The sequence below is a fragment of the Spermophilus citellus genome (genome assembly GCF_964194105.1).
Source record: "Spermophilus citellus genome assembly, chromosome: 3".
NCBI lineage: Eukaryota > Metazoa > Chordata > Mammalia > Rodentia > Sciuridae > Spermophilus > Spermophilus citellus.
The window spans coordinates 232,202,105-232,226,447 of record NC_138184.1 but is presented as its reverse complement, the minus strand read 5'-3'; the positions used below and the strand labels follow the sequence as shown (position 1 = coordinate 232,226,447).

The following is a 24,343-nucleotide window of genomic DNA, read 5'->3' as shown; positions in this document are numbered from 1 at the left end:
AGCAGGCAGAGTGGGGAGCAAAGTGCAGACAGCTTCGCATCAGTCCTGGCCCTGCTGCTTGCTTGGCCATTCCTATGTGGATTGAAGCATTGTTTTTTTCTGGGCTCTGCGTTATAGCATTTTGGAATTCAAGAGAGTGGACTACATGAATAGTATCTGTATGAACTCTGGCCACATCTGATGGTGTGCGGATCTCTGAATGGTGGAGCTGGTGCTCAAGACCCACCGTGAACAAGGCCCTGTGTGCAGGGAGCAAATGAGCTGCACATGCTTCCGAGCTGTTCTTGAGTGCTCCACATCAGAAGCACCACTGGGGTGGGGCCTCTGCATCTGATCAGCCAAGTGTGGGTTGAAGATATTGGGAGAAAATGTGTTTTATCTGTAAGGCGTTGTAGTCACTGTGTCCTAAACAACACATGTTGTTTTAGCATCACAAGTAATCCAGCAGTAAGGTGCATGGCAAGGTGTATCAGTTTTTGTTTTGCCTCTTTATTTAAGGGAGTTGAGCATCTGTACTGCAGCGTCCTTAGAGGGTGGTCCTGGAACTAATTTCCTTGGAGACAGTGTGACCAATATTTCTATAACTTTAAATGTCTATTATTAAGTTATAGATTCCCCAAATGCTAGTGTATAAAGCAAATGTCAACACAAAGGGAACTGATTTAAGATTTTTAAGCCTTTTTCCCTTCCTACTTACAGAGCCTTTTAGAAGATCCTTATCCGATGGTCCGTTCCACAGGGATCCTTGGTGTTTGTAAAATAACTTCCCAGTACTGGGAAATGATGCCCCCAACCATCCTTATCGATCTCCTGAAGAAAATAACTGGGGAATTGGCATTTGATACCAGCTCAGCTGATGTTCGTTGTTCTGTCTTTAAGGTAAGATTTTTAAAATTATATGGTGATGTTTAGATATTGTAGAATAGTAGCAAAATACGGAGAAGGAAAAAGACAAAAATATACCCATTATTGGGCTCCATGGAGAGAGCTGTTGATACTTTGTATGTGTAAAGTACAATTATAAAGAAACTAAATTAAAGTGTTTTCTACAGAAAATGACTGCCCAGTAAGATCCTAGTGTTCACTGTATGGGGCGCACTCCCCAGTACTCTTGAATTCATTCTTTTTTGTCTTTGTGGAGTGTCTTGGGAAGATGCCTGAGTGTCGTGGCTGAGAACAGGGTCTGCAGGTGCAAGGGAGAGGACAGCAGGACCTCGGCTTAGAGCTCGTGACCTGGCCCTGCGCCCTCCACCCTGGAGGCACCAGGAGCCCCTTCACTGGGCCTGGCCTTGGTGTTTCTGTACTCTGCTGATCTAGCCCCTGAGCCATATGAAGCTACTCCTCTGCCCACTTTGTGAGTCTGCCATCTTCACAGATAAGTATTTAGAAGTCCTTGGAGAGGGATTGTACTCCGCTTTGCACAGAATCTGCTCAGCATGTATTGGGATTAACTTGAATAATGGTTTATACACCCACCTGTCACCAGCCCAACACTAGTTTGAACTTGACAAGCATAGGCACATTTTATTTCCTAATCAACCTGGACCAAGTCACCTGGGTTTGCAGAAACTGACATGGATGTCAGATCCTATGGTGGTCATTGATTTCTCTGCTTCTGTGACTTTGGTGACAACAGAAGAGCAATGATGTAGTATTGGGCCTGGGACAGGGGCTCAGGCCATGATGACACATTCTTGGCGCTGACTCAGGAGCTGAGTGATCTCACTTTCCTCCACTGTCCTCGACTGTCTCCTCTCCCACTTGGCGTCAGACTGCCGTGCCTGTGGGCACTGCTCTGTGACCTGCTTGCCTGTTGCTTCCTTGTGTCCTTGCTTTGGGCACCCTTCCTCCCTGGTACTTGCTGAAACCTGAAGGAAAGCAGGTCTTCCCTGGGTTGCACCAGGTGCAGGACCACTTGCCTCTTCCCCTGCAGACCTCTTGGCAAGCCGCCTGCTGTGTGGCCCGTTGATGGTACCAGCCTTTCACTGTCAGAAGAGTGTTGCTCACTTTCCTTTTCCTTACTGCGTCCACACCCCTCTGCAGTGTGCGCTGGTCTTTGGCCAGTGGAGTGCCTCTAGCCAAGCTTGCTTTCGCTCTTGTCTCTCTGATCTCAGCCAGCTTCAACCCCGGAACAGTCCTTTGTTCTGCTCACTGTCACAACCCTCGCCTCCTTTTCCTTACTGCTGCCAGGGCTGGGCTATGTGATTTCCACATGGCTTGCCCTTTAGTCTGAGGGGCCTCACTCAGTGGACAGTGTCTGGAAGTTCCACCTGTGGCCAGCATACAGCTCTTAGATGGCATGGTCTTGAAGACTGTGACTCAGGAAGGAGAAGTTGAGCCGTGACAGCCACGTAGACTCAGACAAGCACAGGCTGACAGATCTGGAAGGAGGTGTTTTCTTCAGGGTCCAGCCATCCCCAAATGTGCTGCCCTGGAAGCTGGGGCACTTCATCCCTAAGGTCTTTGTGGCAAATGATGCGACTCTCCCCACCCCCAGCACCACTGAGTCTGGCCACCCTTTCTGAGTCTCTGCTACCTCGCAGGGTCATCTCTCTCTCCCTCATTCCTTCTTTTCTTTGCAATGGCAGCACCATCTGCTCAAATGCCTACCTGCCTGCTGTTCTTCCTCATCCCCTGCACTCTGCACTTCTCTGAAATTGCTTTCTCCTGCTGCTGTGATTCAAGCAGTGTGCCCTGGCTCAGTCACCTCAGTTCCGTCCTTCTGACCGCAGTCTGGCAAATCCTGGCTTCTGACAAAACTCCCACAAGTTACAGCAAACTGCTTTGGGCAGATGGTCTCATGTGGGGGGACAGTGTGGGTGCTGGGGTCGAGATGGAGACAGAAAACAGGGAACCCCTAGGACAGGTGGGAGGCAGGGAGGCACAACTGCAGAGCTGCACAGAACCTCTGGTGGTGTCCAGAGGTGCCCTGCAGCCCAGTGAATCAAGTGCTTAGACGTGATGCTTTAGAAACCGCATGTCCTTGAAATTTAAAACAACATGACTCATTAAAATAAAACTTCAAGAACTTGCAGAAGTGTCCCTTTTCCTAATAATTGGAGGAAGTAGATGATGAGTTTGGGAATGTGGGACCTCAGCTCCAAGCTGGCACCTCCTCTGACCTATACTGAGTCCTCACCTCTTCTCCTGGGGTCTGAATATCCAGGTTAGCCATACAGGCATACTAGTTACCCAGGTGGACATTGAGTCAGGATGCAAAGTTTATTGACTGTTAAAGACCCGGCTTTAGACACAGCCATGTTTGCCAATCTGCTCTGAATCTTCCAGTTAAGGTCCTACAGGGTTGGGCAGAGGGTACTCTGGTCTCTTCTGTCACCAGATCAGTCTTGTGGCAAGGAGCAGTGATGGCTGGCCCCCAGTTGTCAAAGCGATGCTAGCTTGTTGAGTGCTTGTGGGATGGCACTTCCAGGAAAATATGATTTGCCCTACATGTTTATTTTCCTGGTGCATTGGGTAAGGGTGGAGCTGAGTGTCCTCCTAAACAAACTTTTCTTGGCATGTTCTGATTTTGAGCTCTCTCTTTCCCCCTTGTGTAGTGTCTGCCGATAATTCTGGATAACAAACTGAGCCACCCACTATTAGAACAGCTTTTGCCGGCACTCAGATACAGTCTTCATGACAATTCGGAGAAAGTGAGAGTGGCATTCGTGGAGCTGCTGCTGAAGATCAAAGCTGTGCGAGCTGCAAAGGTGGGCAGCTTGAGTTCCTGTTACCACACGGAAGAAAGGGGCATTTGTTTCCACCCAAAAGAAAGAAAGAGCTTTTTTGTTTTGTACTGGGGATTGAACCCAAGGGATGCTTAACCACTGAGCTGTAGCCCACCCCTTTTTATAAATATTTTTTATTTTGAAACAGGGTCTTGCTATAATGCTTAGGGCCTCACTAAGTTGCTGAGCCTGGCTTTAACCTTGTGATCCCCTTACCTCGGCCTCCAGAGGTGTGTGCCACTGGGCCTGGAAAAAGACAAAGCAATTTTAATTTCAGGTGCTTTGGTATTGACAAAGGTGGTAACTGCTGCTTTTGACCAATAGCTGTTCCAAGACTTTTTGTGATTTTCATTGAAGATTCTGGAAATGCCAGTATGTTTCTTCTTTGAAAACATTGATATAAACACCTCTTATGTGACTGTTCATCGTGCATTGGGTGTGTTTGTTGCAGTATCTGGAGTAATATTTAGATACTTGACACCTTCCTTGGGGAGGTTGACTGTGAACCCTCTCCCTCCACCAAGGGAGGCCAGGGCGTACGTGCTTGTAACAAGTGTGCACTGGGTAGCACATGCTGCTGGCACCATTGTCCTCTACTAGTTCTGGGCCCTTCAGTCCTTGCTGAGGACGTTGGGTGCTTTGGACTCAGCTGTTACTTGGTGACATCATGAACTCTGTCACTCCTCCTAGCAGGTCACAGACACTTAAATCATGCTGTTATGACATGGCATTGAGAAACACCTGACAGGTCTGTTGGTCTTGGGTCAGCGATTCAGACTTGTGTGTTCACGTGGGGAATGATGCTGTTTGGCATGAAAGGACAAGGAGGGACATTTGTGGGACTTGTGTGGAAATAACTTAAGGTTTATAAGTAAAAAGGAAGAGCATTGAAGTATCTAATGTGTGGCCAGCTGTATAACATGGGGACTGGTGCATGCAGCCGCCTGCCTATGAGATACTCCTGGAAGGTGTGAGACGCAGGGGTCCTGCATGTAGAGGAAGGAAGCGTTATGCGGGCTTCAGTGCTGAGCTCTGTGAGGCTGTGCTTTGGCACTCATGCCAGTGCTCCTGGGAGTGTACTTCAGTAATGGACAGGCTGACCCTCTGAGCGTATTCTGCGTGTGGCTTTCCATCCTGTGTTAGCTGTGGTGGGCTGTCCCCAGGCTGAGCTGGCGGTCAGGAGAGGCCCCTGTGCTTGCAAATGCTGGTCAGAGCCTGTCACAAACCTCTGTTCTGTGTATGGGGTAGTGGTGACAGTGCGACAGAACAGCCCCTGGGGCTTGTGCTTGACCACTCTGTAAAGTGAGTTCTGTGAAATGACAGCAGGTGAACCCGAGGCCAGTGGCCGCTGGGACACATCTGCTGCTGTAGCAGCCACACATGCAGGCCTGCTGGTGCTGTCCAGAGTTGCCCATTTGGACAGTTCACGCTGGGACATGCAGAAAGGGGCCCATGTGTGAAGCAGATTTCAGAGGTGTTGCCCAGGTAGTCAGAACAAGGCCTGGCACTTGTGCCTGTCCTCCTGCACCCTGAGTGCACCAGCCTGACTCCCCTGAGACCCCCAGTGCTTCAGGCAGGCTTGTGGCCTCAGTTAGCTGAAGGTTCTGGTCCACAGGGGACTGAGTGCTCCTCCTAGTGGTACCTGAAGCACGGAGCCGTGTCCTGTCTCCCCAGAACCAGGTGGGTGTCCAATGGCCATGGAATTAGTAGTGGCATTGATGACAGTTCCGGTGCAGGAGGACGCCAGGCAGCTGGAGGGGGGTGGAGCTAGAGCACCTGCCAGTCCCACGTTGGTCGGCCCCCCGGAGACAGAACTCAGGTGAGCTTGTGTGTGCATCTGTTATGTCAGAACAATGCGACATACTCAAATGGTGATGAGCAGGATCTGTGGAAAATACCAAGGAGATGGTCCTGAGGCCGAGGCTCCTGAGGAAAAGCCTGGTCCAGGTCCCTGTGTGCAGGTGAGGAAGTGTGCTGGGACAGGCTTGAACATCCTGCCTTAAGATCCGTTTCCCTCCCGTTCTGCGATAGTCCTCTCTTGTCTTGGATCTCTTGCTCAGAAGCTTGGTGTTTTCCGAAGGTGACTTGAGTGCTTTTCAGTCCGTTCTGAGTATTGTACTTGGCTGGCTTTTGAGGTGGCTAGAGGAGGGTGTGGTGGGAAGATACTAAGCTGTGCAGGATGTGAGGAAGGGGGCTCTGGTATTGGAGGAGCCTTGCTGAAGGACCAACCAGGCAGCCCTGGGGTGTTCAGGAGCCATGCCCAGGCTGCTAAGACAGAAGTATTGCATCCCTCTCGAAATTGTTAAATGTGTTTTTAAAATTTACTACTCACATTTAATGGGCCAAAGGGTTAGGTTTTAGGAAATTTAAAAATGGCTTGATTGGAAACTATGTCTGTAATTTGAGAGTTTACTGTAGAAAAACCGTGGTGGTGAGTGATGGTGACTGACCTTCTCCACAGCCTTGGACTTGGGCATCTTATACACTGGTCTTCTTAAGAGGTAGATGGATCTGTTCTTCACAGGAATCACAGATTCTAGTACCGTCATTTGAAATGAATGTTCTTGAATGCAGAATTAGTACTTTGGTTTTGTTCTGGAAATCTCCCTGAAGCAGTTTCCAAGGTCACTGGAGTGATTGATGCATCCTTCTGCCCCTGTGCTCTTCATAGTTCTGGAAAATATGCCCCATGGAGCACATTCTGGTTCGTCTGCAAATGGACTCGCGGCCTGTGTCCCGGCGCCTGGTGAGCCTCGTCTTCAACTCCTTCCTGCCCGTGAACCAGCCAGAGGAGGTCTGGTGTGAGCGCTGCGTCACGCTGGTGCAGATGAACCACGCGGCTGCTAGGAGGTTCTACCAGCACGCCCACGAGCACACCGCCTGCACCAACATAGGTTGGAGTCCCACCCCCCCATGCTCCTGCCCACCAAGTGAGGGCTGGCCCCTCTGGCGGCTTCACGCTGGCGTGTGTTGTGATGACTTGTTTCAAGGTGTTTCACTGTTTGGGATTATAGCTCTGATGAGAAGATTGATTTTGTAGGAGAAACATGTTGATTGTTGATTATTGTAAACGTTTTAGCCAAGCTGATCCATGTTATTCGCCACTGTTTAAACGCCTGCGTCCAGAGGGCACTGCGGGAACAGCAGGAGGACCCTGAGGAGCGGGAGAAGGAGAACGTGAGTGTAAGTGGCACCCCAACCTCCTGCCTCGGGTGTCTTCTCCCTGGGCTGTTGTGTTAGGGATATTTTTATTTCCATTTATTTCTTTAGCACTGATAAGCAAGTTACTCTGGAAGATCGAGTGCTGTTCTGAAAGACCCTCTGGGTGTCCTTTGCAGTTTGCTGTGCAGTGAGGGTGGGTGTATAGCAGAAGAACCTTCCCTGTTGCAGCACCTCGTGCCAGTGTCCTCTGCCTCACTATGTGTTTTGATCCCACCTGGATGTAGCTCAGATGGGCTGGATTCTGGTGTCCCCAAGTTCACACTGGGTGGGCGGTAGTGTCGGACACAGCCATTCACATAGGATTCTGCCAGAAATGTCCTGGGGCTAGATTTCTGGGTATGAGCTTTATGTAGGAAGTATAATTTGCCAAAGGGAATTTTTAGCTGCTAATAGAAATCCAGAGTGCCCTGTTTTAGCAGAAGGAAGCAGCAGCCAGATGTGGGCACACTTTTACTTACATGCAGCTCACACGCAAGTTCTTGAGCTGTGGACATCTAAAGTAAAATTTGAGGTAACTATAGTACCCAGCTGGATTAGGACGCTGACCCTGGAGGGAAATTTCAAGATATCTGTGCCAAGGTGCTGTGCCTGTGTGTCCCTGTGTGGTCAGGTGCTGGGCTGAGGGCCCCTCCCGGTGCTGCCATCTGAGCCCACCTGGAAGGGCAAGGCAGGCAAGTGCAGCTCTGCCTCCTCTCTGGGGAGGCTTTTCCACCAGCCTGTCCCAACATACCCACCCATTGTGCCCTGACAGGCCACCAGACATTTCCTTTTCTCTTTGCTGAAAAAAGTCCAGGAAAATAAAAGTGTGGTGGAGGGAGAAGGCACACAGATCAGTGCCGATGTCATTCTCACATGGTGACTTCCTCGGGTGGGGATCATGTTCCCGCTTCGGGGAGGAGTTTAAGTCCCTTTGTGGCTCCCTCTTTGCTGGGGCTTTGCCAGGGAGGTGGCGCTATGGAGTCAGCTGGAGGTGCCAGCTCAGGGGTCTCAAGCTGCTCAGTCTGCAGAACCCCGATGTGCACCGAGGGGAAAAGAGCAGCCAGGTGTGAAGGAATGGCCCCCAGGGGACACCTGCTTGCTGGCACCAGGAATAGAGATACTTTTGCAAAAGAGAATGCACATCTCATGGTATGGTGATCAAGAGATTCTCACTCTGTACATGCTGAGGGGTTCTTTACCCCAGTCCAGTAGCTGGTCATCATTGAGGATGTGCATGTTGTATCCTCAGGTCAGGTTCCACATCGCCAGCAAAGACAAGGGTTTAGAAACTATTCCATTGTGCCTGTGGGAAAAACATGTAGTTTGTCTGCTAGGAATTGTTATTCCAAGAATATCTGTGGTCAAGAGCAGGCATTTATGAGGTGAACTTTTAAGGCTTTCTAATTGCTGTCCCCTAAAAACCAAAGATGTCTTCTGCTAAACTTTATTGTTGAGCATGTTTCTCAAGTGATGTTCTCAAAGCGGAGGTGATGGTGATAGCAGAAAATAAAGAGCAAGGCTGCTGTGCTAGGTCATGGGCTGCTTTGGTTTGTTTTAAAATAAATGTTCCTGTTCATGTTTTTAAACTCACGTTGGTGGTACCTACCTGTCAGGAACCTGAGTGCTCTGTGTAATAAATTTGTCCCCTTTCTACGGAGTTGGAACAGGAAAAAGGAGAGTTAAATGCAGAAAGAAATTTCTTTAGAAATTTATTTATTTTATAGTAGAATGCATTTGACACATTGTGCACAAATGGAGCACAACTTCTCCTTCCTCTGGGTGCACATGGTGCAGAGTCACTCCAGTAATGCGATCATACATGTATATAGGGTGATGACGTCTGTCTCATTCCACCACCCTTCCCAGCCCCACAGACCCTCCTCTCCCCTCACTCCCCTTGCAGAATGAAAATTTTGTCAGTCTTACTTGTATCATTCTTCTGATAAGCCATTAGTGGTTTCTTTGCTTTTAAAATTGATTGACTGGAATGCATTTCAAAGCATTCTAATTTTGTGTAGAAACCACATTTACCTCTTCTATATACTGTTATTAATCAAATTTAATTTTTCCCTTGTCCCATCCTTGTGTAGTTAGCAAAATACTAGACTGGGCATGGTGGCACATGCCTGTAATCTCAGGACAGGAAGGCTGAGTGAGGGGAGGATTGCAAGTTTGAGACAGTCTCAACAATTTAGCAAGACCCTGTCTCAAAATGAAAAATTAAAAGGGCTGCGGATGTGGCTTAGTAATAAAGCACTCCCTGGGTTCAGTCCCCAGCACAAAACAAACAACTAACCAGCCAAACAAACCCAAACCTGATCTGACTCATCCTTGTCATCTCAAGGCAGTTTCCTTCAAGGAGATTACTGCATTGGTCACTTAACAGATTGTCAGACTGTCTTGCTGTTGTTATGCACAGGCCTCCTACAGGGATCGCTGGTGGACCTCACCAGTGTGTGTCTGCTGGCGGCCATGTGCAGTGTGGTCTCTGGTGTGCAGCAACAAGGGCCGGCAGGCAGGGTGCCTGTACCGTGGCCGGAGGGAATTCGTCAGAGTGCATGTGTGGGTCACTGTGAGCATGCAGGAGTGTGGTCCCACACATACCAGCTCGAGGTCAGGAAGCTTCATGTCAGAGTAGACCAGGGAGCCCTGACTTGGTGGCTGGAGGTGGCGAGCACGTGTCCCTCCAGTTTAGGACTGTGGGCTGCCGGCCACAGAGGAAGGTGGCTGTGGTGCTACATCCGGTAGGGCCCGGGCAGGGCCAGTGGCATGCTCACAGCCTGTCACTCCTTCATTCGCTTCAGGGTTTGTGTTGACAAGTAGTGTCCTTTGGTTTTAAAAGAGTTTTAACTCATGTAAACTGTTTCTTTTTTTTTTTTTTTAATATCTATTTTTTTTTTATTTATTTTTATGTGGTGCTGAGGATCGAACCCAGTGCCTCACGTGTGGGAGGCAAGCGCCCTGCCACTGAGCCACAGCCACAGCCTCGTAAACTGTTTCTTTAAAGGAAGTTAAATGTGGTTTATTGAGAACTTATTTTTTGGGTGGCATTTGAAGGAAATTGACCTCCCTAGTAGAGATTCGAAAATAGACAATCCAGTTCTGTTGAGATTTCAGAGTAGCTGGCCTGTAAATCTGAGATGTCTTTTGAGGACAGTGCTCTTGGCTTGTAACACCTGCTGTCAGATGCTGTCACAATAACAGTATTTGTGTCTTAGGTTCTGGACAAAATGCTGTCGGTGAATGATGTTGCATCCATGGCAGGTTTACTAGAAATCATTGTGATTCTCTGGAAGAGCATCCATAAAAGTCTGGAAAACAATAAAGAGGCCAAGGTCTATACTGTCAACAAGTTCGCCTCTGTGCTTCCTGAGTACCTGAAGGTATTTAAGGTGAGTCCTGGCCAAGCTCGTACACAAGGCATTTATGGTGTCCACGTGGTGTTTGGAAATGTGTGCCTCATGCAGTGGGTGAATCTGGCGCCTTAACATGTGTGTTACCCACACACCAGCTGCTTTCTGTGGCAAAAACATGTAAACATTTGCTACTAGGGCTTTTTGAGACTACCGTATAATACGTTATATGAACTGTGGTCCCGTGTGCTGCTGTAGACCTTTGAGTTGACTCCTCTTGTCTAACTGGAACTTGTGTCCTCTGGCTGACATCCCCCAGCCCCAGCCCCTACAAGCACCATGCTCTTCATGTGTGTGATTTCTGTTGGGATGAAAGGAATTTTTGTTTCTTGGCACTCTGAAGAAAGTTCATATTTTTCTTTTCTTTCTTTTTTTTGAGAGAGTGAGTTTTTTAATATTTATTTTTTTTTTTAGTTTTCAGTGGACACGACATCTTTATTTTATTTTTATGTGGTGCTGAGGATCGAACCCAGTGCCCCGTGCATGCCAGGCGAACACGCTACCGCTTGAGCCACATCCACAGCCCTATTTTCTTTTTCTTAAAGAGAGGTTTATTTAGGAAAGTAGATGCATATTCAAGGGAGATTGTAAGCCAACTCCAGAGGAAGAAATAGCCTCTTTTCTTTCTTGAAGCACTGGGGATCAAACCTAAAGCCTCATGCATACTAGACAAGTGCTCTACCACAGTTACATCCCCAGCCCAGCACAAAGTTCAGATTTCAAAACCAAACTTTAAAATATCTAAGAGGTGAAAACATATTTTTTTGCCCAATCATATAGAAAGCATAGTTGAAATATAGAAAGGTCCCAGGTCTTATGAACCACCCTTTTCTGCTTAAACGTCATTCTTGGCTTTACTGCTGACTATGTGCAACTGGGGGCTGTGTAGTTTTTATGAGTCTTGTTTCTGGGACTATCAAGTTTCTAAGCTTTTCTGCTTCTGAAATGAAGATGGCCTACCACAAAGGCAAGTCATCTTAGTTGCCAAATTTATCAGTAAGTCTAAAACCCAATTATGTTACCCACATGTGACACTGAGAAACCAGTGTCACATGTGGGAGGCCCTTGGATTGATCCCCAGTACTACCAAAAAAAGAAGATATCCCTTCCTGGGAGTCAGGGGAGGGTGGGCCACTGTGACTGAATGGCAAGACACAACGCATCAGGACCCAACTTCTCTCTTGTTTTTGTTTCATGTATATTTTCAGGAAAAGTTCTTCTTGTCCCTTTAGGATCCACTATTTTCTTGTTCTCCCAGCCAAGATCTTTGCTGTAGGTGTGTTCTCAGTGGGACTGAACAGTCAAGATCTGCTGTGTCTACTGTTGCAGTAATGCTAGCTCTAATGAGGCTGCTGTCCACGAGCACACCACAGTACTGGGTGCCGCTGCCCCGGGAGGCCTGGTGCAGTGTCTGCCTGCTGTTGGGTTGTGTGCTCTGATTAGGCTTAGACTGGCTTCAGAGCTCCGAAGCTGTGAGTGCCTGGCAATCTTCACTGTTTTCTAAGGATATTCTGGTTCATTTTGTAGAATTTCCCAATAGTTTTCCTTTTCTGAGAGTTCAGGATTCCAAGTGTACAGTTAATTTTTTTCCTTTTATGAGTATTGCTTTGATTGATTATACTATGGCTTAACCCAGGGGTACTCTACTACTGAGCTATATTCCCTGTCCTTTTTACTTTTATTTTGAGACAGAGTCTAGCTGAGTTGCTGAGACTGGCCTGGAACTTGGAATCCTCCTGCCCTAGTCTCCCTAATATCTGGGATCACAGGTGTACCACTGCACTAAGCTCATCAGTTTGTTTGTTTTTTTGTTTTTTTTTTTTGTTGTTGTTTTGAGGATTGAAACCGGGAGCGTGTAACCACTGAGTCACGTCCCCAGCCCTTTCTCGTATTTTATTTAGAGACAGGATCTGACTGAGTTACTTAGCACCTCTCTTTTTGCTAAGGCTGGCTTTGAACTCAAGATCTTCCTGCCTCAACCTCCCAAGCTGCTGGGATTACAGGCATGTACCACCACGCCTGGCTAGTATTGTTGTTTTTTTTTTTTTAACATTTATTTTTTAGTTATAGTTGGACACAATACCTTTATTTTATTTGTTTATTTTTATGTGTGCTGAGGCTCAAACCCAGGGCCCCGCACGTGCTAGGCGAGTGCCTTCCGTTAATCCACAACCCCAGCTCTATTATTGTTTTTAAAGGAAATGACAGCATGGAATTTTGTTCCTTCTGGTTCTGGTTCTGGTGTGTCTGTGGGATCTGATGGGTGCCTGGTGACAATACAGCATCCATTCATGTTCAGTATATAATATTCATGTTCATATACAACATAGCATATATTCATGTTTGAAATACTAGAAAAACTAGGGGTAGTAGGATCATACCCCAACATCTATATATGTTAAAACCCAAGGCCACGTCATTCTAAACAGAGAAAAAACTGGAACAAGACAGGGATACCCTCTTTCACTACCATGTTCTTTTGTTCAACATAGTCCTTGAAACCCTAGCCAGAGCAATTAGGCAAAAGAAAGAAATTAAAGGGATTAGAATAGGAAAAGAAGAGTTCAAGCTATCCCTATTTGCCAATGACATGATTTTATATTTAGAAGACCCAAAAACCTACCAGAAAACTTATAGAACTCATAAATTAATCCAGGAATAGCAGGATATAAAATTGACACTGATTAATAAATTGCACTCGCATATACCAATGATGAATCATCTGAAAGAGAAATTTGGAAAACTATTTCATTCATAATAGCCTCAAAAAAACCCCAAAACACTTTGGAATCAATCTAACAAAAGAGGTAAAAGACTTCTACAATGAAAACTACAAAGCACTAAAGAAAGAAATTGAAGAAGACCTTAGAAGATGAAATGACTTCCCATGCTCTTGGATAGGTAGAATTAATATTGTCAAAATGGCCATGCTACGAAAAGTATTCAGATTCAATGCAATTCCTATTAAAATTCCAATGACATTCTTTATAGAAATAGAAAAAGCAGTCACGAAATTTATTTGGAAAAATAACAGGTCCAGAATAGCCAAAGCAATCCTTAGTGAAAAAAGCAGGAGGCATCACAATACCAGAACTTAAATTATACTACAGAGCTATAGTAACAAAAACAGCATGGCATTGACACCAAAACAGACATGGAGACCAATGGAACAGAGTAGAAGGCACAGAGATAAACCCACATAAACACTGTTATCTCATACTAGACAAAGGTGCTATAAACATACACTGAGAAAAGACAGCCTCTTCAACAAATGATGCTGGGAAAACTGGAAATCCATAAGTAGCAGAATGAAGTTGAACCCCCATCTCTAACCCTCCACAAAACTGAACTCAAAGTGGATCAAGGACCTAGGCATTAGACCAGAGATCCTATGCCTACTAGAAGAAAACGTAGGCCCAGCTCTCTATCATGTCGGCTTAGGAACTGACTTCCTCAATAAGACTCCTAAAGCAAAAGAAGTAAAAATCAAGAATCAATATTTGGGATGGTGTCAAATTAAAAAGCTTCTAAGCAGCAAAAGAAACAAACCAAGAATGTGAAGAGAACCTTCAGGATGGGAGAAAAATATTTGCCACCTGCACTTCAGAGCATTAATCTCCAAGATATATAAAGAACTCAAGAAACACCAAAAAACAACAACAACAACAACAAAAAAAACCTAAATAACTCAATCAATAATGGGCAAAGGAACTGAATAGATACTTCACAGAAGAACTATGATCATTCAACAAATATATGACAAAAAGTTTCAATTTCTCTAGCAATTAGAAAAATGCAAATTAAAAGTACACCGAGATTTCATCTCACTCCAGTCGGAATGGCAACAATCAAGAATACAAGAGACAGTGAATGTTGGTGAGGATGTTGGGAAAAACGTTCACTTATACATTGCTGGTGGGACTGCAAACTGGTGTACCATTCTGGAAAGCAGTATGGAGATGGCTCAGAAAACTTGGAATGGAACCAGCATTTGACTCAGCTATCCCACTCCTCAGTATATACCCAAAGGACTTAAATCATACTACATACTACAATGATGCAACATACTACAATGATGGGACCAATCTAGCTAGGTACCCTTCAACAGAAGAGTAGATAATGAAAATGTGGTATATATGCATAATGGAATATTATTCAGCCATAAAGAAGAATGAAATTATGGCTTTTGCCTATAAATGAATGGAACTGGAGACCATTATGCTAAGTGAAATAAGCCAATCCCAAAAAAACAGAGGCCAGGTATTCTCTCTGATATGTAGATGCTGACATACAATAAGGAGCTGGGGAATAGATGTTCTTTGAATTAGATAAAGGGGAATGAAGGGAAGGGTGGGGGGTGGGTATAGGAAAAACAGTAGAATGAATGGGACATAACTTCCCTGTGTTCCTATATGAATACACAAGCCATGAAACTCCACATTGTGTACCACCACAAAAATGGATCCTAATGAGAATTAGTTATACTCCATGTACGCATAGTATGTTGAAATGCATAAAGCGAGCCTCTGTTAACACATCACAGCAGACAGAGGAATGAAGGAGGGGGTGGGTATGGGGAAGACCATGGAATGAATCTCACATGACTTTCCTTTGTATGTGTACGGACACACCACAGTGAAACTCCACGTCATGTACAACCACAAGAGTGGAATCCAAAATGCACTCTAATGTGTAACTAAAAAGAACAAATAAAATTTACAGAATAAAAATTAAGGAATGAACACTGGGGACCGCAGCAGGGACTTTCTTCCCTTCTGGCTACTGGCCTGCCTGCAGGGCCTAGTTGGAGCCTGTGTATTTACAGAGTCCTGGAGTCGTGTCACTTGCAGGCTAGTTGATTTAGGAGGCCTCTTCTCCCTCCTGGCCAGTGGGATGAGTTGGTATGGTGAAGGATTGCTGCAGTGCTCACTGGCAGCTCTGGAGATGGGCCGTTAGGTGTCCTGGGCCCACGCCTCTGAGACGTCCTGGTGTCAGTCACCTGTTGGTTTTGTTTTCCTTCCTGTGCTATTAGGATGATCGCTGCAAGATCCCTTTGTTTATGCTGATGTCCTTCCTGCCAGCATCTGCAGTCCCTCCATTCAGGTATGCACCACTGTGCCGGGTCACTGGCTTCAGTCAGCCACCATGCTGTGGCCCCTCCCTGTGCGGGTGGGCCCTGGAGAGGTGAGGGCGAGTACCAGGACTGTCCTCGGGAGTCTGGGCGCTGTAGCTCCTGGGGTGGCGACACTCGGGTTCAGGTACAGAGCTCGAGATCCAGCTCACCGCCATCACTGACCTTCTGGGTTGAGATGTGTTGTGAGCCCAGAATACACAGAGCGACTTAGAGGAGGACTGTGGTCAGGATACTGACCTGCTCTCTGAACCTGGCCTTCCCAGCTGCAGTGTGGTCTCCACCTTGAGGAGCCAGGAGGAGGGCACAGCGGATCGGAGCTACTGCACCCTGCTGGACTGCCTCTGCTCGTGGGGGCAGGTGGGGCACATCCTGGAGCTCATCGATGACTGGCTGCCCAGGGAGCGGCCCCAGACCCAGGTGCGTGTCAGGCCTCTGGAGCCAGGCCAGTGCAGACAGCTGTTTGGGGGCTTGAGCTGTAATTGTCCACTTAACGCCTCTGTTCCCCTTCAGAGTCATCCAGCATCCAAACGCAAAGTGCAAATCCATGACACACGCCCAGCGAAACCTGAGCTGGCCTTGGTTTACTTGGAGTATTTGCTGACCCATCCAAAGAATAGGGAGTGCTTGCTCTCTATGCCCTGGAAGAAACTTAACCATCTTTTGAAAGCACTTGAGATGTCAAAGGTAACATTCTCTTTGAGAGTTGAGTGATTTTGAATGGTGGTAGCAGTGACAGGTAAAATGTAAAGTTTTCCTATTGATGGTGCAGTAGTATTTTTTGAGCTGAAAGAAATGAAGAAAGATAGTCCCCAAGGACATGGAGACAGCAGGGGAGTTAAGCAGAGCCTTCTACCTGCTCGAAGCCTGCGTTTCTGCCCAGGTTTTGGGGGCCCCGGGCTTGGTGGGTGAGTCATCCCTGCTCAGCATGCCAGTCCCAGGAAGACTTGGAGGAAACACTGGCTCCCTTGAAGTCCTTGGTTTTTCTAGGAACCTTGGGCAGTGTGTGAATTCCTTATGTCCTCAGCGCCCTGTGGACCTGTTTCCTCCCTCCTGGCTGGCTTGGCTACTCCTGTAGCAGTGAATAGCACCTGTCCCTGCTCTTATCCCATGTGGTAGTTTAGCAGAGCCAGGCACCCGGTAGGGCAGGGCACATGGGGCCCTGTGCACACCCTGTGTACCTGTCCTGCTGGGCCAGCTGTGTGCTTCTCGGGCCCACTCAGCTGTTCATGTTCAGGGACAGAGACGGCAGAGGTCAGCTTCACCAGAGCTGGGTACCTCTAGTTCCCCTGTGCATCCTGATGGTACTTGCCTTAGGATGATATGGGGACGTGGTAATCAGTATGTGGCACTGAGGTTGTGACATTGCAGGTAGATCTGGAATCACTTCTGCGGTCGCCAGGTGGGAAGCCCCCTCACTTCAGCCAAGCAGCTGCCCTGCGAGCCTTCAGTCTGCACTGCCGGCTGAGCATTCACCTGCAAGTCAAGGTGCGCGGCCCCAGCCCATTGGTGCGAGCAGCTCCCTTCAGAGGCGCTTTCTTTACCACCCACCTTGCTGTTTTGTGTTGCACAGTTCTGCTCAGAAGGGAGAGTTCATCTGTCCATCTTGGAAGACACTGGGTTTTGGCTAGAAAGCAAAGTTTTGCCTTTAATTCAAGATCAAGAGGAAGAGCATCTGAAGCTTCAGAGGGTTGTCTACCAGCAGATCATCCAGGTGAGCCATCTGGGCACGTGGCGCCATCTCCAACCGTGTGCTCTGTGCACAGCTGTGTTCCCTGCTTCATGTGTCATTGCAGACCATGGCCTGGGTCCTTGTAAGTGTGCACAGTGGCACTTAAGTATCTGGAGTTTTCCTTTGTGCAAAGTCCAGGCTGTGTAATATGAATGCAGCTTCACACGTTGCATGTGATATGTCTCTAGATTTCTTAAGGCAATAGAAATGAGAATGTATCCTCACAGAGATTCCTTTAGAAACATCTTTGTGTCGGCTTATGAGAAGTGGTCCATCACATAGGAGAAGTTCTGCCGCGCCTGGTTAGTGCTCTTTAACAGCTCTGCTGGTGAACTTTATCTGTCTCTTACAGACCTACCTGACTGTTTGTAAAGACGTCGTCCTGGTTGGGCTCGGAGACCCCCAGTTCCAGATACAGCTTTTACAGCGGAGTCTTGGAATCATGCAGACAGGCACAGTATATTCCATCCTCTAAGGACTATTTGTGGCAACATAACTAGTCCCCTGCCCGTCCCTCTTGTGCTTTGTGGGTAGGATTCTGGCTTTCAAGTGACAATAAATAAAGGTGCCACCAGCTTAACCAAAAGAAGGGTTCATTGGCTGATGCTGCCAGGACGTGCACAGGTGTTTTTGGTGCCAGACACACTGCTGCAGCCTCTGCTGCTCCTGCTCTCTGCTTCACAGCCGGGCAGGCTACCCTTCTTCTTTTTTTTTTCAATATTTTTATTTATTTATGTATTAGTTATAGTTGGATGCAATATCTTTATTTTACGTATTTATTTTTATTAATGTGGTTCTGAGGATTGAACTCAGGGCCTCTTGCGTGCTAGGCAAGTGCTCTAATGCTGTGCCCCAACCCATCCCGACTCCCCTTCTTATTTCCTGTGTAGGGAATCTGGCAGAAGAGCCCTGGGTGGCTAGGATCTGGCTTTGTGCTGCTGGTGTGGGGTGAGCTGGGAATTGTTGTGTAATGCCCCACAGGACCAAGGATAGGTAGTGTAGGTGGCCCATGGCAGCTGGCCACATGGCACCCTGTTTGCTGCTGCTAGGTACTCAGTTTCCTGTGCTCAGTGAGGCGGTGAGAGGGCAGCCACCTGAGCCATTGAGGTCCTGGCCACCAGAGTCTTGGAGTCTGTGTCAGAGAATGGTAGGAAGCATGGTATGTGCTTGGTATGGTATGGGAAGCATGGTAGCTGTGATGTGCCCTGGAGGGCCTGGTATCTGGGGTTGTTGCCATGTCCCTCCACCTTCTGATTGGTGTCTCTGGCTAGGAAGAGTACTCTTGTGCTGTGACCCTTAAACCCTACTCCCAGCCCCAGCCAGCTTCCAGCCCCATTGCCTCCGTGGGGTCAACTGTTGAGAGTGACTGAGGCCCAGGAAGCCTCAGCATTTGAAGGCGACATTTGTGTAGGCCTGGACTTGCTGGCTGAGGCTGAGAACCCTTCCCTGTGGCAAGCTGCATTGGGCACACTGCAGCCGCTTGGAGGGGAGCCCGTTGGTCATGCAGCCCCACAACAGGAGAGGGTCTTATCCTGTCTCGTTCTGCTGCTGCTGGAGTTGGTGCTTGGGTGGTCCTGGAGCTGGGACGTGGTCCAGGCCCTCGAGTTGGTTCAGAATTCCCAGAGGTAAAGCCCACACCTAAAGCAGAGCCAGTATTGTTTGTGGTCAGTGGCTTTGTTTCTTAAGCTCTATGTTCTGTACTTGAGTTCGATGATTGAACAGTCAGAATGATTGATTTTTTAAACTTATCATTTGCGAATAATTGTCCTCTAAGGACTACTTCTAGTGTTTATAATGTCTTTTTTTTCCGAGGAGCTGAGTAGAGTCCTGGTCTCCAGCTTCATTACATGATGATGTCATTTTCCTCAAAATAAGGTCCAGACTTGACCGTAGCTGTGAACTTCGTACCCACACATTCCAGTAACCAGCGTTCCCAGATGGGGTGCCCTGTGCAGCCATTCTCCTGCAGCTGTCACAAATAGGCCTGGAGTCCTGCTTGGCAGGTCAGCCTGGTAGACCTGCAGTCTAGAGTTGGCTGGACCTTTTCCTAACCTGAGAGAGTCCCAGTCAAGAAACCATTGTAATTTAAGAAGTTATTTATGTTGGTGTTGATTATGGTACTCTCCACACTGACATGGACCAAAGAAGGGGTCTTCCTGGGACATAGCTGAAGCCAGCCACAGGCATCCAGGTGCCCCCACTAGCGCATGTGTGTGCCTCAGAAGCATGGCCGCTCTGCAGAGTCAGGAACCAAAGCCGCAGGACTCACAGGAGAACGTCTCCTGGTGAAAAGTACCATCGCAGGTGAAAAGGAAGGTTAGGTCCGTGGGAGACTATCTTGAGTGCAGAGGTGAAGGAGGTTGGTGGAGCAGGATCTGAGGCGGGGGCAGGGGGGCTCAGGCCAGGCTGGTGCTATGGCTTGCTGCCCTCCCTGTTAGCAAGTACTTGTTGATTTACAGACCAGGGGCATCCTAAAGAGATCAGCTTCTGGGGAGAGCCCTCGGAGCCGAGACGCTCAGGTTCAGGCTGCCTAGCAGTGTGCTGAGAACTCTGTCACCTGCAGAGGCCTCAGGCCAGCACCTGCCATGTCCTTCCTTGTGTGTATCCTGCATGTCTGCAGGAGGCCAGGTGGCCTGATCAGTGCTCTTCTGTTCTAGGTTTATGAGGCACATATGCTTGAAGATAACAGGGTTCTGAATTAGAGTTTCTGGATGTTTTTGCCGGCATCACAGCGACGACCCAGGCAGAGGGGGATGTCAGAGGACAGGTCCTCTGGTTTGTGGGCCTGTTGTCTGCAGAGCACAGTGCCCCTTCACCTGCCCCACTGAGGGCATTTCCACACTAGGAGCTGTGAGGAGTGTGTCCTTGCACCTTCTTTGCATCTGAGTGCAGCTCCTTGAAGATCTCTGCTGTGGGCTTAGAGATCCACATCTGCTGCTGATCCTGGCTGAGCTGTGAACCTCAGGCCTGGAGGTGGCACCAGATCTCCTTTCCGCAGGTGGATCCGGAGGTCTGAGGCAGAACTTCCCATGCCTCTGCTCTGTCGTGCTGCTTATGGTGCTTGCAGGCCCGTGTCCTTGTCTCCTTGCTGGTCTCACAGGAGAAGTTTTGTTACTGGAAGTTGAGGGTCAACAGGGTGATGTCTAAGATTGCCTAGGGTTAGGACTGTTCCCTGGGCACAGAAACGCAGGTACAGCAAGGTAGAGATGGTGTCTAGAGCAGGTCATTGCAAGGGAGTGGAAAGGTAAGGGAAAGTGAGATGCACCGAATGATGAGGCTCTGGTCTTTGGGTGAGGTTGCAGGGTGGGGCTGGAGGGGATGGAAAGCCCTGAAGAGCCAGGTAGCCAGGCTTCCCAGCCCAGCACTTAGTATAGCTGCTGCCCTTGTGGGTCGAGTCAAGTGCCAGTGTTGTGTACAATTGACGGCATGACTTGGGTCATTTTGCCCTTTCTGGCCTAGCACCACCAGCACAAAGTCACACAAGTATCAGCTGACCCTCAGCTGCTTGTTGGCACACATGTGGCCTTGGGAGCATGATGTCCCCATAAGCCTATGACCCCTTTATGGAAGGTGCAGTAAGACTGCTGCCTCCGGGTCAGTTGCCGTGTCCGACCCTCCTGCTCACCTCTAGCTAACTGCCTGCGCTCACAGTTCCTATGCTTCCTAATGGGGTATATTTTTAAGTACGGGGTGGACTCTAGGACAGCACCTTCCAACATGGCCTTGTGTCCACACAGATGAGGCCCAGCCTGCATCTGGATGGTGTGTCACATTCACCCACAAAGCTCACAGGAGCTGGCTCTGCTTTTATAGTTCAGTGTACAAAACAAAGATGAAAATTCAGGGTTTCAAGGATGGATGGTATAATATAATCAGGTTTACACAGGAGTAAATTTTACCAAATTAATGCAGCCCAGTGAGGAGAAACCTGGAAAAGAAAGAGAATAAATATGCTACTGCCGGGTGTTAACCACAGAACCATCGCTGTGGGGTGCTTGTTGAAGCTGAATGTGGACTTCACTCTTAGCTGGGAGAAGTCACGGGGTGTGGGAGGAGCCTCACTGCCACGTTGCCCTGTGTTCACACAGCTCAGTGGCTGAGGGCATTGGGTTTCACACCTAAATCAGACAAAGCTTTTCTATTTAAGTTTAGGTTAAGAATTTAGATTACTCTGATCAACATGGAGTTATATGCTCCTTTGATCTACCTTCAGATACGCATGTTAAGAGATTTCATCGGGCTTGTGTATCATGTAACTGATTCTTCTTCTTCTCTTTCCAGAGAAGGGATTTTTTTATGGCTCACTGCTTCTTGGCATTCTGAAAGAGGTGACAGGAAGTTCCTGGATTCAGAAACCACATCCAGATGAGGTCATTACAGTGTTGTATGATACAGTCCAGAAAGTGTTTCAGAAAATGCTGGAATCTATTGCACGGAGCTTCAGGGAGCAACCAGAAGAAGGCCTCCAGGTACTGGCACCCTCGTGGTGGGCTGTGCTGTGGGTGAGGTGTTCTTGGGTCCCTGGGCTGGGCTTGTGGAGACCCAGTGGCAGGTATGGGGGCCCAGCCCTCACCCATGCATCTGCTGCAGGGCTGGGCCAGTGTCTGTGCTGCAGGGCCCACTCAGACACTCTCCACCGAGGGCTCTAGCAGGAAGCAGAACAGATCGCCCCCAGCCTCCCAGCAACGGTTGCTGCTAGAAATATCCAGATAGAATAGACTACCCCCACCCCGACACATTTTTTTTTAATTGGGGCATTGTAGTTGTGCCTGTTGAGGGGATTAGAATAGGCTTTTGAAAAATGCTAATTTTTGATTATGTGTAGAATGAGTAGACACCTTGCCTGGAAGAAATTTGCATTAATTGAAGTGATGCGGGATTATTGAGGAAGGAACTCATACAAAACCCATATACCATATTTGTTTTACTCCTAAAGATAATGCAGTGCCGGTTCCTGGACAAGTTCGTGTTGTTAATGGAGAGCCATTCTTTTTCTATTTAACCATTCTTAAAATACTAAAGATTTCAATTTTATTCTATCCTTAGCTGATGGGTAAAACTAAAGATTGTTTGCCATATTTTTCCTATTCTATTGTACTTGAATTCATTTCAAATGTTTGTGTCTTGGTGTCTGTGATCTGTTTGTGTAAAGTAATTTATGCCAAGACCTCGTGTTCCTGTCAACTCTTGACGTTGGTTGAGTGGCCTCATTCAGAACACATTGTCTTAGAGTTGACGTCTTATTTTAATGTCATCGATGTTTCTCCCTATGGTTCTTTCTTCTTTCCTCCTCCCTCCCTCCCTCTTTCTCTGACTACTGTTGACTCGTCTGTCTTCAAAAGTTTTCGTTTGCTCTTGGTGAGGGAATGTCAAATGGTGGTTTCCAGTGGGCTTTGGTCACGTCTGTTTTGCTGTGATGCTTTGAGCCTCGAGTCAGCCACAGAAGGGTGCCCGGTGGGCTCTGACGGCAGGGAAGCAAGCTTCCTGGCGCTGGCACCATGGGTGGACAGTGGGAATCCTCATTTCAGGGTCTGCCTGTCCTAGGTAACCTTGGTTGCAGCTCCACTGAGGACAGCCTCTGTCTCCTTGCAGCTCCTTTACTCTGTCCAGATCCCTCTTCATGCATTCATAACCACCGTGCAGTCCTGGCACCAGGACACTCCTGTCCACCGCGGTGTGCTCTCCACTCTGATTGCTGCGCCTGTGGTTGAGATGAGTCACCGGCTGCGGAAGGTAAAGTATTTGGATCCTGAAACGGTGGTGCCTCTTCTTGACTGTCCACAACGCTGCTTCTACCAGCAGCACAGTTTTGAGTTTTCAAACACAGCCTTTATGGACTGGCTCACCTTGAACACATCTGCTGGTCACACCTTAGAGGTCCGAATGGGTCCATCTCTGTTAAGATTCTTTCCTAGCCAGGTGGGGTGACACATGCTTCTTAATTCCAGCGGCTCAGGAGGCTGAGGCAGGAAGATTGCAAGCTCACAGCCAGACTCAGCAAAAAGTGAGGCCTTAAGCAACTCAGTGAGAACCTGTCTCTAAATAAAATCCAAAATAGGGCTCAGGATGTGGCTCAGTGGTCGAGTGCCCCTGAGTTCAATCCCCAGTAATAAAAATACAAAACAAAACAAAACAAAAAACATTCTTTCCTAAAGCCTGGATAGTCGAGGGTAAGCAGAATGCAGGAGGACTGGGCTGTGTTTGTATAGAACAGCTTGTGTCTCTACCTGCTGTATTATTAACCATTTTTGTTTTAATTTCTAAGCATAGGAAATTTGAATTTCTGATAGGATAAATTGATAATCCATTCCTACAGACTATCTTATTTTCCTCATAGTAGCTGTGGATGAATAGAAGGTGATTATCATTAATACAAAAATTATTAGCCGATTTGGTTGAAGAGCTATGTAATCAGGGTGGCAGTTGACAAAGAGACCACGAGGAGGTGGGTAGTGATGTAAGAGGACATGGGAGTTAACAGCAGGGTCTCAGCCCAGAAAGGTGGGCTCTGACGGGATTCCTACTGAGAGAGTTGGGTTTACACACACGTGCCACTTAACCATGAGGACACACAGTGACCCCTGTTGGGCGACTCCGTACCACTTCCTGGAGTCTGCCTGCCAGTGGGGATGCGCTCTAGAGCTCCACCGTGCGTGTGCCAGATGGCACAGTCTGAGGGGACATTGGCATGGTGCAGTCCCTGGGTGGCTGGAAGGTCTTGTGCAGTGTGTGACAGTGAGAATATAAACTGCCTAAGGTGTTCCCTAAATTCTAAAGCATGAAATAGAATGAGGGCCTCCTTACAGTGGGACAGGAGGTCGTCTGCCTGAGTGACAGGAAGATGAGGCCAAGAGTGTGCCTGCTGCTGACCTTGGGAAAGCTGGCCCTGCGCCTGCTCTGCAGGCTCCAGCAGTGCAGCTGAGCAGGCCCAGCTGAAAGTGCTGGCCGTGCTCCACTCAGCTGTCCCCCTCCCTTTGTGCTTGGGGGCTTCCTTACTGGGCACACACTGGGATTAAGCTGATCGTCTCACCATTTGTTCCCTCTGGTCCCATCTGCCCTATGACTTTCTCAGATTTTCTTTCCTTGCTCTTTTTTGATGAATCAGGTGTTGCTACTCTAGTATCTTCTCTGTTGACTT

General features: G+C 47.9%; 1 protein-coding gene across 2 annotated transcripts in view; it reads left to right on the top strand.

Annotated features, from left to right (window-relative positions):
* The window catches only part of NCAPG2 (non-SMC condensin II complex subunit G2), a 59,806-nt gene that overhangs the window by 23,408 nt on the left and 12,055 nt on the right, over nt 1–24,343 (top strand). The window contains exons 13-25 of one of the 2 annotated variants that reach the window (XM_081285668.1): nt 700–879; nt 3,558–3,710; nt 6,400–6,622; nt 6,808–6,905; nt 10,148–10,321; nt 15,375–15,445; nt 15,740–15,893; nt 15,987–16,160; nt 16,845–16,961; nt 17,047–17,187; nt 17,558–17,657; nt 21,487–21,674; nt 22,798–22,938. In XM_081285668.1, the coding sequence (XP_081141794.1) occupies nt 700–879; nt 3,558–3,710; nt 6,400–6,622; nt 6,808–6,905; nt 10,148–10,321; nt 15,375–15,445; nt 15,740–15,893; nt 15,987–16,160; nt 16,845–16,961; nt 17,047–17,187; nt 17,558–17,657; nt 21,487–21,674; nt 22,798–22,938 (1,914 nt within the window). Of the gene's footprint in view, nt 1–699; nt 880–3,557; nt 3,711–6,399; nt 6,623–6,807; nt 6,912–10,147; nt 10,322–15,374; nt 15,446–15,739; nt 15,894–15,986; nt 16,161–16,844; nt 16,962–17,046; nt 17,188–17,557; nt 17,658–21,486; nt 21,675–22,797; nt 22,939–24,343 lie in introns of both variants that reach the window. The other variant, XM_081285667.1, reaches the window with a different exon arrangement.